Source organism: Choloepus didactylus, chromosome 9 (assembly GCF_015220235.1).
Source record: "Choloepus didactylus isolate mChoDid1 chromosome 9, mChoDid1.pri, whole genome shotgun sequence".
NCBI classification, from domain to species: domain Eukaryota; kingdom Metazoa; phylum Chordata; class Mammalia; order Pilosa; family Megalonychidae; genus Choloepus; species Choloepus didactylus.
Genome location: NC_051315.1, coordinates 17,818,814 through 17,836,213, shown reverse-complemented (window position 1 = coordinate 17,836,213; position 17,400 = coordinate 17,818,814). Strand labels below are relative to the sequence as shown.

The 17,400-nt window shown below is 37.2% G+C and overlaps 1 protein-coding gene across 2 annotated transcripts in view; it reads left to right on the top strand.

Moving 5' to 3' along the window:
- DPP10 (dipeptidyl peptidase like 10) overlaps nucleotides 1-17,400 on the top strand; it is a 689,331-nt gene that overhangs the window by 663,922 nt on the left and 8,009 nt on the right. For both annotated transcript variants that reach the window (XM_037849964.1, XM_037849965.1), the window contains exons 22-24: nucleotides 867-966; nucleotides 1,224-1,282; nucleotides 1,406-1,478. In XM_037849964.1, the coding sequence (XP_037705892.1) occupies nucleotides 867-966; nucleotides 1,224-1,282; nucleotides 1,406-1,478 (232 nt within the window). The remainder of the gene's footprint in view (nucleotides 1-866; nucleotides 967-1,223; nucleotides 1,283-1,405; nucleotides 1,479-17,400) is intronic.

The window sequence follows — 17,400 nt, the reverse complement described above, 5'->3', positions numbered from 1 at the left end:
TCCCTCCTTTCGCGGGCACCTTTCTTCTTAGTTCTTGAAGATAACCAGGCTCTCAAAGACATATGAAACAGGTTAAAAAAACAAAAACAAAAATGTACTTCCAGTTGACTAAATTGTATCATTTAAATGTGATACACAGTTCTGTTGCTTGAAATATTCAGCTATTCTCTCAATGCAGTCAATTTATGCAAAAGTTTTCTGGGCTTTTGAGGAATTAGAACCAGAGAAGTTATGAGAGTCACTAAGATGTGTGATGCATTCTCTCACTATGGGAATAGTCTTGCCATCGTGTGTGGCTGGCGGCCTCGTGGCTCCCTCACCCTGCTCCTCTCCCCACGGCAGGGAATGGAGATGCCACGCTGGAAAAGCTCCCTCCAGGGACAGATCTTTCAAGGGCTCTGGTGGCCATCGTTGCTTTGTAATAGCTACCTGCTTGCTTTCCTAATTGTTTTCTTAATTCTACATAACCATCATTGTTATTTTAAGTGTGTTATTTAAACATTTTATTTAGATGTTTTATTGAATTTTGCCTAAAATGCTATCCCATTTAATACTTTACTTCCCTGCTTCAAATTATATGGGGCTGTTCCCAAGTGTACCGTATGAAACCAAACAGCAAATATTTGACATTTGGTGACTCATAATTCATTTTGTATTTCATCAAAGGTTGTTAAAATCTGCCTGGGAGGTACAAAAGCAAAACTATTTTCAAAATGTTCATCTGTACAATGCAATTTTAGTGTGTTCGTTCTCATCTCAGACTTGGTGACACACTCTGATATGCCCATTACTGACTATTGATAAGAGAACTAGAAAATATCTCCATCAGAAACTGTCATATATATGAATGTATATTTTTCTTCCAGGGGTATGGTGGCTACATTGCATCAATGATCTTAAAATCAGATGAGAAGCTTTTCAAGTGCGGATCAGTGGTTGCTCCTGTGATGGACATGAAGTTGTACGGTGAGTACTTGCTGCAGAATGACCTCATATAATACACTGCTTTGTAGAAAAGGAAATCCCAAAGCTCAGGAGCTCAATTGACTTCATTTATCAGGTGTTGTCTGATTACGCTTTCAGCTGTTTTTTTTTCCCTCCCTGATTCAATCAGTTTTACTGGAGCATGAAAATTACATGTGAAATGTGGAAACTAAATAATGAAATATGCTAGTAAGATGTTTACTTAGTTTATTCATAAATTTCTCTTTTATGGGTTATAGCCTCAGCTTTTGCTGAAAGATACCTTGGTATGCCATCTAAGGAAGAAAGTGCTTACCAGGTAAGTAAATTAAAAATAATAAAGAAAGAAGAGTATTTTTGTTGCTCTTGTTTTTAAAAGCTCAGTCAAATTATATATAGAGAGATAGATCTAAACATATAGGTATTTGTGTTTCATTTATAGGCATCCAGTGTGCTTCATAATATTCATGGCTTAAAAGAAGAAAACCTATTAATAATTCATGGGACTGCTGACAGTAAGTACAATATTCGGTGCTATGGTTTGATGGAGTCTGACCTTATACAAAGGGTTACATCTTAGGACTCGCTTACCTGGGGCCTTGTAAACAATCCAAAAGAGAAACAGAAAAGAGGTACTAGAAACAGATGCATGGCCTTGCTTAGGAAGCACTAAAGGCTGAAGTTGTAACCTCAGGAAGAGCAAAGAAGGAATCCAAAGAGTAGGAAGAGAGGAAGCAGTAAGCCTCAAATTGTAGCATGAGCCAGTGGAACTTCTCATGACTACGAGAATGTTTTGAATCTGTGCTAATACAGCAGCCACTGGTCATATGTGGCTCCTGGGCATTTGAAGTGTGCTTTGTGTGCTTAGGAACAGAATTTTTAAGTTTGATGTATTTTAATTAATTTAAATTTAAATAATCACCTGTGGCTAGTGACTTGCCGTTTACTCAGCACAGCTCAAATGGAAACTGGCATGATAGCAAAATGTTGTCAGCACTGGGATGAACTTCTGATGGAGTTACTCACTAGAAGGAAGTTAAAACAATAACTTTTAAAAAGCACTTTAATATCATCTCTCTTTTCTTCATCACTAGCCATGGAGGAGGGATGTGAGTAATACTAGTAATAAATAATATAACTTTATATTGACATGATTTTAGTGCTCAAGGAATTTATATTTTTATTAGCCTATGCAATCCCTGACAACAGAGGGCCACATTTTTATAGCCCCAGCTACAGACAAGAAAAATAAATTTCAAGGAGGAAAACTGATTTATCCAAGGCCAACTGCAAGTGAATGAGAGAGTAAAAGTCTTGAATCAACACTTCCAAAATCTTGAAATTATTTTTTTGGACTAAACTGCTCTGCCCATTTTATAGAGAAAATCTCATAGCAAACTTATTATATAATCAGCTTTCATACTTAATATTCAAGCACCACAGGATGTGGTTAGAATTTTGATCCATACTGATGTTAATAAATGATTGAATAAAAAAATAAATGGGGGAGAAGAGATAAACTCCCTTATGAAGATTTTCAAATAACTTTATACATAAAAGTCTATTCTTTTCTTTCGTATGCTGCTGCTGTGCTACTATTGACGGAAACATGATAAAAGTGAGCCCAAAAGTTTTGAAGGGCATTTGAATTTTGTTCTAAGTTTATATATTTTTTAACAGTAATAGTAAGAAGAAGCAATAACTAAGTACTGAATACATGTCAAAATATTTGCTAAATCTTTTAGTATGTTCTCATTTGTTTTTCACAAAAATATTCTACAGAAGGTATTATTAATCTTATTTAACCATTTGGGAAAATTAATCTTAGGGAAATTTTTGTAACCTACCCAAATCACACAACTATATTAGTGGAATGGGGATTTGGATCCAGGTATTGAGGCTACTGTACACTGTGCCCTAAAGCCTCAGCCATATTATTCAATTATAATCAAAGTTAAATTATTTTACATCTAGCCGTCACCTAAATCTGTCAATATGTGGTAGCCATTAAGGTAAACCATGTCCTCCCTATCTGTCCCACTGAGTCGTGGGCCTGTGCTTCACCTGACCTTATAAAATGTGAGAGGACGTTCAGCACTGATCACTACAGAGGAAATGCATGTGGAATCACCAGCCTGGGAATCATCAGAACTACTGTGCCCTTAAGCAGATTCTCCCCTGAACTTCACACACCCCACACACCACCCTCAGGTCTGGCAGTCTCCAGTATGCATGGAGAGCTGCCACAATGACTGGATCAGAACCTGTAAGAGAGCTCTGAGACACAAGGCAGTAAGTCCAGTGGCTGAGAAAATTCACTAAACACCACAACTTCCCAAGAAAAGGGGGGCTGTACTCTCACAGCTATCATCCTGGAGGACAGGGAACACTCCTGCTGGTCACCAGCCCCAGAGCCCAGAGCTGCCCCAGACAGCCCAGTGTGATGGGAAGTGCTTCCAATAAGACAGGCACACACCACAAAATGGGGCATGGATATTAACCTTCCCTGCACCCTCAGCTGGTTGTCCCAGTGCTGGGAAGGCAGAGCAGTGTGAATTAACATGCCTCATTCAGCCATCCTTTCAGCAGACTGGGAGCCTCCCTACACAGCCCTCCAGCCCAGAATCGCCATGGGGGGACGGCACTCACCTGTGACATAGCACAGTCATCCCTCAACAGAGGACCCACTCGCAAGTCTCAGGGGCCAAATGCCAATACCAAGGACTTGTGGGTCAGCAACAGAAACAAACCAAGAATTCTTTATCCAGCAAAGCTCTTCTTCAAATTTGAGGGAGAGCTTAAATTTTTCACAGACAAACAAATGCTGAGAGAATTTGCTAACAAGAGACCTGCCCTAATGGAGATACTAAAGGGAGCCCTAACGACCGAGAAACAAAGAAAGGAGAGAGAGACATGGAGAAAGGTTCAATACTAAAGAGATTCAGTATAGGTACATTGAAGGATATTAATAGAGAGAGGGAAAAAATATATATGACAAACATAGACCAAAGGATAAGATGCTGATTCAAGAAATGCCTTTTCGGTTATAACATTAACTGTAAGTGGATTAAACTCCCCAAATAAAAGATATAGATTTGCAGAATGAATAAAAAAAAAGATCGATCAAGGATTAGACTATTCAAGCAGCTTTAAATCTCCAGGAACACCAGGGAGATTTGATTCTTAGAGCCTCCCCTGCTCCCTGACCACCCAGACACACGCCCCATATACAGGGCAGGCAACACCAACTGCACACACAAGCTTGGTACACCAATTGGACCCCAAAAGATTCACACTCCCACTTACCACAAAGACAAAGTGGGGGAAAACTGACTTGAGGGGAATAGGTGGCTCGCAGATGCCACCTGCTGGTTAGAGAAAGTGTACTCCATGAATCTGTAGATCTGACAAATTAGAGATAAGGATTTTAATTGGTCTACAAATCTTAAAAGAACCCTATCAAGTTAAGCAAATGCCAAGAGGCCAAAAACAACAGAAAAATTTAAAGCATATGAAAAAACCAGATGATATGGATAACCCAAGCCCAAGCACCCAAATCAGAAGATCACAGGAGACACAGTACTTGGAGCAACTAATCAAAGAACTAAAGATGAATGATGAGACCATGGCACAGGATATAAAGGACATCAACAAGACCCTAGAAGAGCATAAAGAAGACATTGCAAGAGTAAATAAAAAAATAGATGACCTTATGGAAATTAAAGAGACTGTTGACCAAATTAAAAAGATTCTGGACGCTCATAGTACAAGACTAGAGGAAGTTGAACAACGAATCAGTGACCTGGAAGATGACAAAACGGAAAATGAAACAACAAAAGAAAGAATGGGGAAAAAAAATCAAAAAAATCGAAATGGACCTCTGGGATATGATGGATAATATAAAACATCCAAATATAAGACTCATTGGTGTTCCAGAAGGGGAAGAGAAGGGTAAAGGTCTAAGAAGAGTATTCAAAGAAATTGTTGGGGAAAACTTCCCAAATCTTCTAAACACCATAAATACAAAAATCATAAATGCCCAGCAAACTCCAAATAGAATAAATCCAAATAAACCCATTCCAAGACATAGTCTGATAACACTGTCAAATACGGAAGAGAAGGAGCAAGTTCTGAAAGTAGCAAGAGAAAAGCAATTCAACACATACAAAGGAAACAGCATAAGACTAAGTAGTGACTACTCAGCAGCCACCATGGAGGCGATGGCATGACATATTTAAAATTCTGGGCAAGAAAAATTGCCAACCAAGAATTCTTTATCCAGCAAAGCTCTCCTTCATATTTGAGGGAGAGCTTAATTTTTTCACAGAAAAACAAATGCTGAGAGAATTTACTAACAAGAGACCTGCCCTATTGAAGAGATATTAAAGGGAGCTCTACCAACAGATAAACAAAGAAAGGAGAAAGAGACATGGGGAAAGGTTCAATACTAAAGAGATTCAGTATGGGTACTTTAAAGGATATTAATTGTGAGAGGGAAAAAATATATATGACAAACATAGACCAAAGGATAAGATGCTGATTCAAGAAATGCCTTTTCAGTTATAACATTGAATGCAAATGGATTAAACTCTCCAATTAAAAGATATAGATTCATAGAATGGATAAAAAAAAAATGATCCATCAATACGTTGCAAAGAAGAGACTCATCTTAGACACAGGGACACAAAGAAATTGAAAGTGAAAGGATGAAAAAAAATATTTCATGCAAGCTACAGCCAAAAGAAAGCAGGAGTAGCAACATTAATCTCAGATAAAATAGACTTTAAATGCAAGAATGTTATGAGAGACAAAGAAGGCCACTACATACTAATAAAAGGGGCAATTGAACAAGAAGAAATAACAATCATAAATGTTTATGCACCCAATCAAGGTGCCACAAAATACATGAGACAAACACTGGCAAAACTAAAGGAAGCAATGGATGTTTCCACAATAATTGTGGGAGACTTAAGCACATCACTACTCTTCTATAGATACATGAACCAGATAGAAGACCAATAAGGAAATTGAAAACCTAAACAATCTGATAAAAGAATTTGATTTAACAGACATATATAGAACATTACATCCCAAATCACCAGGATACACATTCTTCCCTAGCGCTCATGGAACTTTCTCCAGAATAGAGCATATGCTGGGACATAAAACAAGCCTCAATAAATTTAAAAAGATTGAAATTATTCAAAGCACATTCTCTGACCACAATGGAATGCAATTAGAAGTCAATAACCATCAGAGACTTAGAAAATTCACAAATACCTGGAGGTTAAACAACACACTTCTAAACAACCAGGGGGTTAAAGAAGAAATAGCAAAACAAATTGCTCAATATATAAAGACAAATGAAAATGAGAACACATCATACCAAAATCTATGGGATGCAGCAAAAGCGGTACTGAGGGGGAAATTTATTGCACTGAGCACATATATTAAAAGGAAGAAAGGACCAAAATCAAAGAACTAATGGATCAACTGAAGAAGCTAGAAAATGAACAGCAAACCAATCCTAAACCAAGTAGAAGAAAAGAAATAATAAGGATTAAAGCAGAAATAAATGACACGGAGTACAAAAAAACAAGAGAGGATAAATAACACCAAAAGTTGATTCTTTGAGAAGACCAACAAGATTGACAAGCCCCCAGCTAGACTGACAAAATCAAAAAGAGAGAAGACCCATATAAACAAAATAATGAATGAGAAAGGTGACATTACTGCAGATCCTGAAGAAATTAAAAAAATTATAAGAGGATACTATGAACAACTGTATGTGAACAAACTGGATAATGTAGAGGAAATGGACAATTTCCTGGAAACATATGAACAACCTAGACTGACCAGAGAAGAAACAGAAGACCTCAAGCAACCAATCACAAGCAAAGAGATCCAATCAGTCATCAAAAAGCTTCCCACAAATAAATGCCCAGGGCCAGATGACTTCACAAGGGAATTCTACCAAAGTTTTCAAAAAGAACTGACACCAATCTTACTTAAACTCTTTCAAAACATTGAAGAAAATGGAAGACTACCTAACTCATTTTAGGACGCTAACATCAATCTAATACCAAAACCAGCCAAAGTTGCTACAAAAAAGGAAAACTACTGGCCAATCTCTCTAATGAATACAGACGCAAAAATTCTCAACAAAATACTTGCAAATAGAATCCAAAGACACATTAAAAAAAATCATATACCATGTCCAAGTGGGGTTTATTCCAGGCATGCAAAGATAGTTCAACATAAGAAAATCAATCAATGTATTACAACATAATAACAATTCAAAAGGGAAAAATCAAATGATCATCTCAATAGATGCTGAAAAAGCATTTGACAAAATCCAACATCTGTTTTTGATAACAACACTTCAAAAGGTAGGAATTGAAGGAAACTTCCTCAATATGATAAAGAACATATACGAAAAACCCACAGCCAGCATAGTACTCAATGGTGAGAGACTGAAAGCCTTCCCTCTAAGATCAGGAACAAGACAAGGATGCCCGCTGTCACCACTGTTATTCAACATTGTGCTGGAAGTGCTAGCCAGGGCAATCCGGCAAGACAAAGAAATAAAGGCATCCAAAATGGAAAGGAAGAAGTAAAACTGTCATTGTTTGCAGATGATATGATCTTATATCTGGAACACCCTGAGAAATCGACAATACAGCTACTAGAGCTAATAAACAAATTTAGCAAAGTAGCGGGATACAAGATTACTGCACATAAGCCAGTAATGTTTCTGTATGCCAGAAATGAACAAACTGAAGAGACACTCAAGAAAAAGATAACATTTTCAATAGCAACTAAAAAAATCAAGTACCTAGGAATAAACTTAACCAAAGATGTAAAAGACCTAAAGAAAGAAAACTACATAACTCTACTAAAAGAAATAGAAGGGAAACTTACATATGCCATGTTCATGGATAGGAAGGCTAAATGTCATTAAGATGTCAATTCTACCCAAACTCATCTACAGATTCAATGCAATCCCAATCAAAATTCCAACAACCTACTTTGCAGACTTGGAAAAGCTAGTTATCAAATTTGGAAAGGGAAGATGACTTGAATTACTAAAGACACTCTTAAAAAGAAAAATGAAGTGGGAGGACTTACACTTTCTGACTTTGAAGATATAAAGCCACAGTTGTCAAAACAGCATGGTACTTGCACAAAGATAGACATATTGATCAATGCAATCAAATTGAGTATTCGGAGATAGACCCCCAGATCTATGGCCAACTGGTCTTTGATAAGGCCCCCAAAGTCACTGAACTGGGTGATAACAGCCTTTTCAACAAACAGGGTTGGGAGAGTTGGATATCATATCCAAAAGAATGAAAGAGGACCCCTACCTCACACCCTACACAAAAATTAAATCAAAATCGATCAAAGATCTCAATATAAAAGACAGTTCCATAAAACTCCTTGAAGATAATGTAGGGAGACATCTTCAAGACCTTGTATTAGGCAGTCACTTCCTAGACTTTACACCCAAAGCACAAGCAACAAAAGAATAGATAAATGGGAACTCCTCAAGCTTAGAAGTTTCTGCACCTCAAATGAATTTGTCAAAAAGGGAAAGAGGCAGCCAACTCAATGGGAAAACATTTTTGGAAACCATGTATCTGACAAAAGACTGATATCTTGCATATATAAAGAAATTCTACAACTCAATGATGATAGTACAGACAGCCCAATTATAAAATAGGCAAAAGATATGAAAAGAAGTTCTCTGAAGAGGAAATACAAATGGCTAAGAAACACATGAAAAAATGTTCAGCTTCACTAGCTATTAGAGAGATGCAAATTAAGACCACAATGAGATGCCATCTCACACCAATTAGAATGACTGCCATTAAACAAACAGGAAACTACAAATGCTGGAGAGGATGTGGAGGAATTGGAACTCTTATTCATTGTTGGTGGGACTGTATAATGGTTCAGCCACTCTGGAAGTCAGTCTGGCCCTTCCTTAGAAAACTAGATACAGAGTTACCCTTTGATCCAGCGATTGTACTTCTCGGTATATACCCGGAAGATCTGAAAGCAGTGACACGAACAGATATCTGCAAGCCAATGTTCATAGCAGCATTATTCACAATTGCCAAGAGATGGAAACAACCCAAATGTCCTTCAACAGATGAGTGGATAAAGAAAATGTGGTATATACACACAATGGAATACTACGCGGCAATAAGAAGGAACGATGTCGTGAAACATATGACAACATGGATGAACCTTGAAGACATAATGCTGAGCGAAATAAGCCAGGCACAAAAAGAGAAATATTATATGCTACCACTAATGTGAACTTTGAAAAATGTAAAACAAATGGTTTATAATGTAGAATGTAGGGGAACTAGCAATAGAGAGCAATTAAGGAAGGGGGAACAATAATCCAATAAGAACAGATAGGCTATTGTGGGTAAATATAACATTGTGGGAATGCCTAGGAATGACCATGGTCTGTTAATTTCTGATGGATATAGAAGGAACAAGTTCACAGAAATGTTGCTATATTAGGTTACTTTCTTGGGGTAGAGTACGAACATGTTGGAAGTAAAGTAGTTATCTTAGGTTAGTTGTCTTTTTCTTACTCCCTTGTTATGGTCTGTTTGGAATGTTCTTTTAGTGTTTTTTTTTATTTATTTATTTTATTTTTTATACAGTTGATTAAAAAAAAACAAGGAAAAATAATATGCAGAGCCCCCTTGAGGAGCTGGTGGAGAATGCAGGGGTATTGAGCTGCCTCACCTAAATGGCTGCTAATGTGCTCACAGACACAGGGGACTGATGGTTTGATGGGTTGAGCCCTCTACCACAGGGAAGACTATTGCTGCAAAGGAGAGGCTAGGCCTCCCTATAATTGTGCCTAAGAGCCTCCTCCCGAATGCCTCTTTGTTGCTCAGATGTGGCCCTCTCTCTCTAGCTAAGCAAACTTGGCAAGTGAAATCACTGTCCTCCCCTCTACGTGAGATCAGACACCCAGGGGAGGGAATCTCCCTGGCAACGTGGAATATAACTCCCGGGGAGGAATGTGGACCCAGCATCGTGGGATGGAGAACATCTATTGACCAAAAGGGGGATGTGAAAGGAAATGAAATAATTTTCAGTGGCAGAGAGATTCCAAAGGGAGCTAAGAGGTCACTCTGGTGGGCACTCTTACACAAAATATAGACAACCATTTTTAGGTTCTAATGAACTGAGGTAGCTGGTGGTAGATACCTGAAACTATCAAACTACAACCCAGAACCCATGAATCTTGCAGACGATTGTATAAAAATGTAGCTTATGAGGGGTGACAATGTGATTGGGAAAGCCATAAGGACCACACTCCCCTTTGTCAAGTTTATGGATGGATGAGTAGAAAAATGTGGGGAAGGAAACAAACAAAGGCACCTAGTGTTCTTTTTTACTTTAATTGCCCCTTTTCACTTGTGCCGGTTTGAGTGTATTGTGTTCCCCAAATGCCATTATCTCTGTGGTCTTGTGTGGGGCAGAAGTTTTTGGTGCTGGTTGGATTTGCTTGAAATGTGCCCCACCCAGCTGTCGGTGATAATTTTGATGAGATGTTCCCATGGAGGCTTGGCCCCACCCATTCGGGGTGGGCCTTGATAGGTGGAGCTATATAAATGAGCTGACTCAAAGAGGAAAGAGAGTGCAGCTGGGAGTGATGTTTTGAAGAGGAGCAAGCTTGCTAGAGAGGAACGTCCTGGGAGAAAGCCGTTTTGAGGCCGGAGCTTTGGAGCAGATGCCAGCTGCCTTCCTAGCTAACAGAGGTTTTCTGGAGGCCATTGGCCATCCTCCGATGAGGGTACCCGATTGCTGAGGTGTTACCTTGGACGCTTTGTGGCCTTAAGACGGTAACTGTGTAGTGAAATAAACCCCCATTTTATAAAAGCCTATCCATCTCTGGTGTTTTGCATTCTGCAACATTAGCAAACTAGGACACACTTTAATTATTATTGTTATTTTTGTGTGTGTAGTAATGAAGGTGTCAGGGATTGATTTTGGGGATAAATGCACAACTATGTAATGGTACTGTGAACAACTGAATGTACAATTTGTTTTGTATGACTGCATGGTATGTGAATATATATTAATAAAATGAATTTAGAGGAAAAAAAGACACTAGAGGAGCATAAAGAATAATTTGAAAGAGTAAATAGAAAAATAGAAGATCTTATGGAAAGGAAAGCTACTGCTGATCAAATTAAAAATATACTAGAAGCACACAACAGATTTGAAGAGGAAGAAGAATAAGTGGACTTAGAGGACAGAACAATTGAATGCAAATGCACAAACAAATGCTGAACAAGATCGAAAAATTTGAATTGGATCTCAGGGAAAAGATGTATAACATGAAGCGCACAAATATAACACCCATTGGTGTCCCAGGAAGAGAAGAGTAGGGCTAGGAAGAGTATTTGAGGAGATAATTGGGGAAAACTTCCCAACCCTTATAAACAACATAAATTTTCACATCCAAGAATCCTAACAAACTCCAAATAGAGTAAATACAAATAGACTCACTGGAAGACACATCCTAATCAGATTGTCAAATGCTTAAGAGAAGGAGAAGGTCCTGAAAGCAGCAAGAGAAAAATGATTCACCATATACAAGAGAAACCACGTACGACTGAGTACTGAGTACTCAACGGGCACCATGGAGGCAAGAGGGCAGTGGTATAACATATTTAAGACACTGAAAAAGAAAAATTGCCAGCCAAGAATTCTTTATCCAGCACAGCTGTCCTTTAAACTGAGGGAGAGTTTTACATTTTCACAGACAAACAAATGCTCAGAGAATTTGTTAACAAGAGATGTGCCCTACAGGAAATACTGAAGGGAGTTCCATTAGCTGAAAAACAAAAGGAGAGAGAGATCTGGATAAAGGCAAAGAACTGAAAAGTATTAGTAAGTGTAACTTCAAGGAAGAAGGGGGAGAGTGGATAGGTCTGAGGAATGAAAAAACAAAGGATTAGCCAGCTGGTTCAAGAAGATACTTCAGTGTAATAATTTTGAATGTGAATGGATTGAACTCCTCAATTAGGACACAGACTGGAAGAATAAATTATGAAGTATGATCCATTTCAATATTTTGTTTACAAGAGACTCATCTTAGACCCAGTGACACAAAGGGATTGAAAATGAAAGGATGGAAAAAAATATTCCACACAAGTTGTAACCAAAAGATAGCAAGAGTATCTATACTAATATCATCCAAAATAGACTTTAAAAGCAAAGATGTCATAAGAGACAAAGAAGGACACTATATATTAATAAAAGGGACAATTCACCAAGAAGAAATAACAATAATTAATGTTTATGCACCCAATCAAGGAGCACCAAAGTATATGAGACAAACATTGGCTAAACTGAAGGGAGCAACAGATGTTTCTACAATAACAATGGGAGCCTTCAATACACCACTCTCTTCTATATATAGAACAACTGGACAGAGGACCAATAAGGAATGGGAGACCCTAAACAATGTGATAAATGAATTAGGCTTAACAGTTATGTATAGATCATTGCATCATAAAACAACAGGATATGCATTCTTCTCTAGTGCTCATGAAACATTCTCCAGCATAGATCATATGCAGGGGCACAAAACATGTCTCAATAAATTTTAAAAAGACTGAAATTATTCAGAGCATTTTCTCTGACCATAATGGAATGCAGCTGGAAATCAATAACCACCAAAGAACCAGAAATTTTACAAATATATGGAGGTTAAACAATACACCCCTAAACAACCAGTGGGTCAAAGAAGAAATTGCAAGAGAAATTGGAACATATCTAGAGATTAATAAAAATGAGTGCACAACAATGAGACGGAAATTTATAGCTCTAGAGGCATACATTAAAAAGGAAGAAAGAGCTAAAATCAAGACTTAAGTGAACAAGAAGCTAGAGAAAGAACAGCAAAGTAACCCTAAACCAAGTAGAAGAAAAGAAATAAGATAAAAGCAGATGTAAATGATCTGGAGGACGAGAAAAACAAAAACAAAAACAAAACAACAGTAGAAGTAATAAAACCAAGAGTTGGTTCATTGAGAAGATTAACAAGATTTACAAAGCCTTAGCTAGACTGAGAAATTCAAAAAGAGAGATGATTCACATAAAATCAGAAATGAGAGGGGTGATCCTGAATAAATAAAAAAATCATAAGAGGATATTATGAACAAGTGTACAGCAACAAACTAGACAACTTTGAGAAAGTGAACAATTTCCTGCAATGACAAGAGCAACCTAGACTGACTCAGGAAGAAATAGAAGACATCAACAAACTAAACACAAGAGAAGAGATACAATCAGTCATCAAAAATCTTCCTACAAAGAAAATCCCAGGGCCAAATGGCTTCACAGGGGAATTTTACCGAACTTTCCAAAAAGAACTGACACCATTCCTGCTCAAACACTTTCAAAAAACTGAAGAAATAGCAACACTACCTAACTCATTTTATGAAGTTACATCACTCTAATACCAAAACCAGATAAGGACATTACAAAAAAGGAAAACTATAGGCCAGTCTCTGTAATGAATATAGATGCAGAAATCCTATATGAAACACTTGTAAATTGAATCCAAAGGCATATTAAAAGAATTATACACCTTGACCAAGTGGGGTTCATCCCTGTCATGCAATGGTGGTTCAACATAAGAAAATCAATTAATGTAATTCAACAGATTAACAAATAAAAAGGGAAAAATCAACTGATCATCTTGATAGATGTGAAAAAGCATTCGACAAAATTCAACAGCCTTTTTTGATAAAAACAATTCAAAGGTAGGAACTGAAGAAACCTTCCTCAATATAATAAAGGGCATATATGAAAAACCCACAGCTAGCATAATATTCAATGGTAAGAAGCTGAAAGCCTTCCCCCTAAGATCAGGAACGACACAAGGATGCCCACTGTCACCTCTATAATTCACCATTGTGCTAGAAGTTCTAGCCAGAGCCATTCACTAAGACAAAGATATAAAAGTTATCCAAATTGGAAAGGAAGAAGTAAAACTTTCATTATTTACAGATGATACGGTTTTATATTTGGAAAATCCTGAAACTTTGACCACAAAGCTACTTGAGCTAATAGACAAATTCAGCAGAGTGGTGGGATATAAGATTAATGCACATAACTAATGTCCCTATACATGAGGAATGACCTAACTGAAGAGGCAACCAAAAAAAAAAAAAAAAAAAAAAAAATTCCATTCACAATAGCAACTAAAAAAAATCAAATACCTAGGAATAAACTTAACCAAGGATGTAGAAGACCCTCTACATAGAAAACTACAAAATTTTACTGAAAGAAATAAAAAAGGACCTAAATAGGTAGAAATATATTCCATGCTCATGGATAAGAATATTAGACATTGTTAAGATGTCATTTCTACCCAAACAGATCTACAGATTCAACACAATTCCAATCAAAATTCCAACAATCTACTTGGCAAACTTGGAAAAGCTAGTTATTAAATTTATTTGGAAAGGAAAGGGGTCTTGAATTGCCAAAAACATCCTAAAAAAGACGAACAAAGTGGGAGGATGTACACTTCCAGATTTTGAAGCCTACTATAAAGCTACATGGTCAAAACAGCATGGTATTGGCAAAAAGACAGACATATTGATCAACGGAATTGAACTGAGAATTCAGAAATAGACCCCCAGATATACGGTTGACTGATTTTTGATAAGGCCCCCAAATCCACTGAACTGGGACAGAACACTCTCTTCAACAACTGGGGCTGGGAGAACTGGATAGCCATGACAAAAGAATGAAAGAAGACCCCTACCTCACATCCTGTATAAAAATTAACTCAAAGTGGGTCGAAGACCTCAATAAAAGAGACAGTACCATAGAACTCCTAGAAGATAATGTAGTGAAACATCTTCAAGACCTAGTATCAGGAGGTCACTTCTTAGACCTTACACTCAAAGCACAAGCATCAAAAGAAAAAAATATATAAATGGGAACTCCTCAAAACCTAAAGCTTCTATACCTCATAGGAATCTGTCAAAAAGGTGAAGAGGCAGCCAAATAATAGGAAAAAATATGTGGAAACCATGTATCTGATATGAGACTAATATCTTGCATATATAAAGAAATCCTACAACTCAATGACAATAGTATAAACAGCCCAATCATAAAATGTGCAAAAGATATGAAAAGACATTTCTCTGAAAAGGAAATACAAATGGTTAAAAATCACATGAAAAAAATGTTCATCTTCACTACTATTAAGGATATGCAAATCAAGACCACAATGGGATATCATCTCAAACCAATAAGAATGGCTGCCATCAAAGAAACAGGAAACTACAAATGCTGGAGAGGATGTGGAGAAACTGGAACTCTTATTCATTGCTGGTTGAACTGTATGGTGGTACAGCCACTCTGGAGGACAGTTTGGTGGTTTCTCAGAAAAATAGATATTGAATTATCCTATGATCTGACAATTCCACTTCTTCGTATATACCCAGAAGACTTGAAAGCAGTGACACGAACAGACATTTGTACACTGACGTTCATAGCAGCATTGTGCACAATTCCCAAGAGATGGAAACAATCCAAGTGATCTTCCACAGACAAGTGGATAAACAAAATGTGGTATATACGTATGATGGAATACTATGCAGCAGTAAGAAGCAACAAGGTCCTGAAACATAGGGCAACATGGATGAACCTTGAAGATATAATTCTGAGTGATAGTCAGACACAAAAGGAGAGATAGTATAAGATATAATATGAACAATGTAAAATCAATGTCTTATAATGTAGAATATTGGGGACCTAGTGATAGACAGTAGCTAGCAAGGGAGTATGTTCAGATATGTTAATGATGGTAAATTCAAAGGTATGGTAATGGATGGGGTAACAATTGTTTGTTAATGGAATTATAAGTATCAGAGTTGTATCAAAGGCAAATAGGATTGCAAGGGGTTGTTTAAAGGCATGTTTTCCACAGATCAGCACCACAAATATAGATAGGTGCTTGCATGATATACTTCTAAGGTATGACACTAGCACAGAGTTGATAACAGAAGGGTACATGGGAAAAATCCACACATTGCATACTAGGGGCTATAATTAATAGGAATACCATACCAGTATCACACAAATACTAAAGACAAATAACTGAGGGTGACAGGAGCCACAAGATGTTTTGGGTCATGAGAATTGTGTAAAATGGAGAGCGATGAGGATTGTACAGCTAGGTGACAATAATGTGAGATATGGATGGATTAGCGTGGATATAACATATGGTATGTGAACTTAGGAACCTCCCATTTTATAAGTCAAGCCCTCAATATTGAGGCTTGCTTGAGTGAAACTTATGGTTGTAAAGGGGAGGCTAAGCCACCTATAATTATGCCTAGGAGTCACCTCCAGAGAACCTCTTTTGTTGCTCAAATGTAGATTTTCTCCATCTAAGCCTAACTCTGCAAATAAATTCATCGCCTTCCTTGTGATGTGAGACATGGATTCTGAGAATGAGCCTGACTCTGGCATTGAGGGATTGAGAGTACCTTTTTGACCAAAAAGGGGAAAAGAAAGGCAACAAAATAAGGTTTTAGTGGCTAAGAGAGTTCAAATACAGTCAAGAGGCTGTCCTGGAGGTTAATCCTATGCAAGCTTCACCTAGATATGCCAAATGACCATAATATGATAAGCCTAAATCAAAGTAGTCTGAAAAACTCTATAGAATACCTGGATCCCTATGTGGGAATCTATAAAAGTTTCACCCCCTAAGTTTATTGTTCTGAGGCTTAAATCCTTCAGAATGCTCCTATGCCAGCTAAGTCCCCAAATTCAGAGACAATAGCCTCTTCAAAAACATCAACTAGATGTGTCCTCTTTGCTCATAAAGTTGACACCCCTTTTCAACATGAGCAGGTTAGGGTAGTCGCTTCTTGGACATCACTGAAGATTGGGGAAGTGATTAAAGCAAAGGAAAGGGTAGCAACAGACAAGATGAAATTTTAAAAAGGATCGAGAATACTGAATCTTGATGTAATTTTCTTTTTCTAGTTGCTTAGTTCTAGGGTACTAGAATAGCTAGAAAGAAAGAATTGAAATGGTGGAACTGTAACCCATAGCATCCTTTGTCATCTGTTCTATCGCTACTTATTAAATTGTAATTTGAAAGCTATACTTCTTTGTATGTTATATTTAAGAATAAAGAAATAACTGAAACTATGGTACTATAACCCATAACAACTTTGGAAATTTCCTATATATCTACTTGTTAAATCATACTTTGAAAGATGCTACCTTTTCGTATATATATTATATTTCATAATAAGGAAATAACTGAAACTGTATAACTGTAATCTATAAATTTTTGGAAATTTGCTAACTATTTGTTACATTGCACTTGGTAAGTTATCACTTTTATGTATATATGTT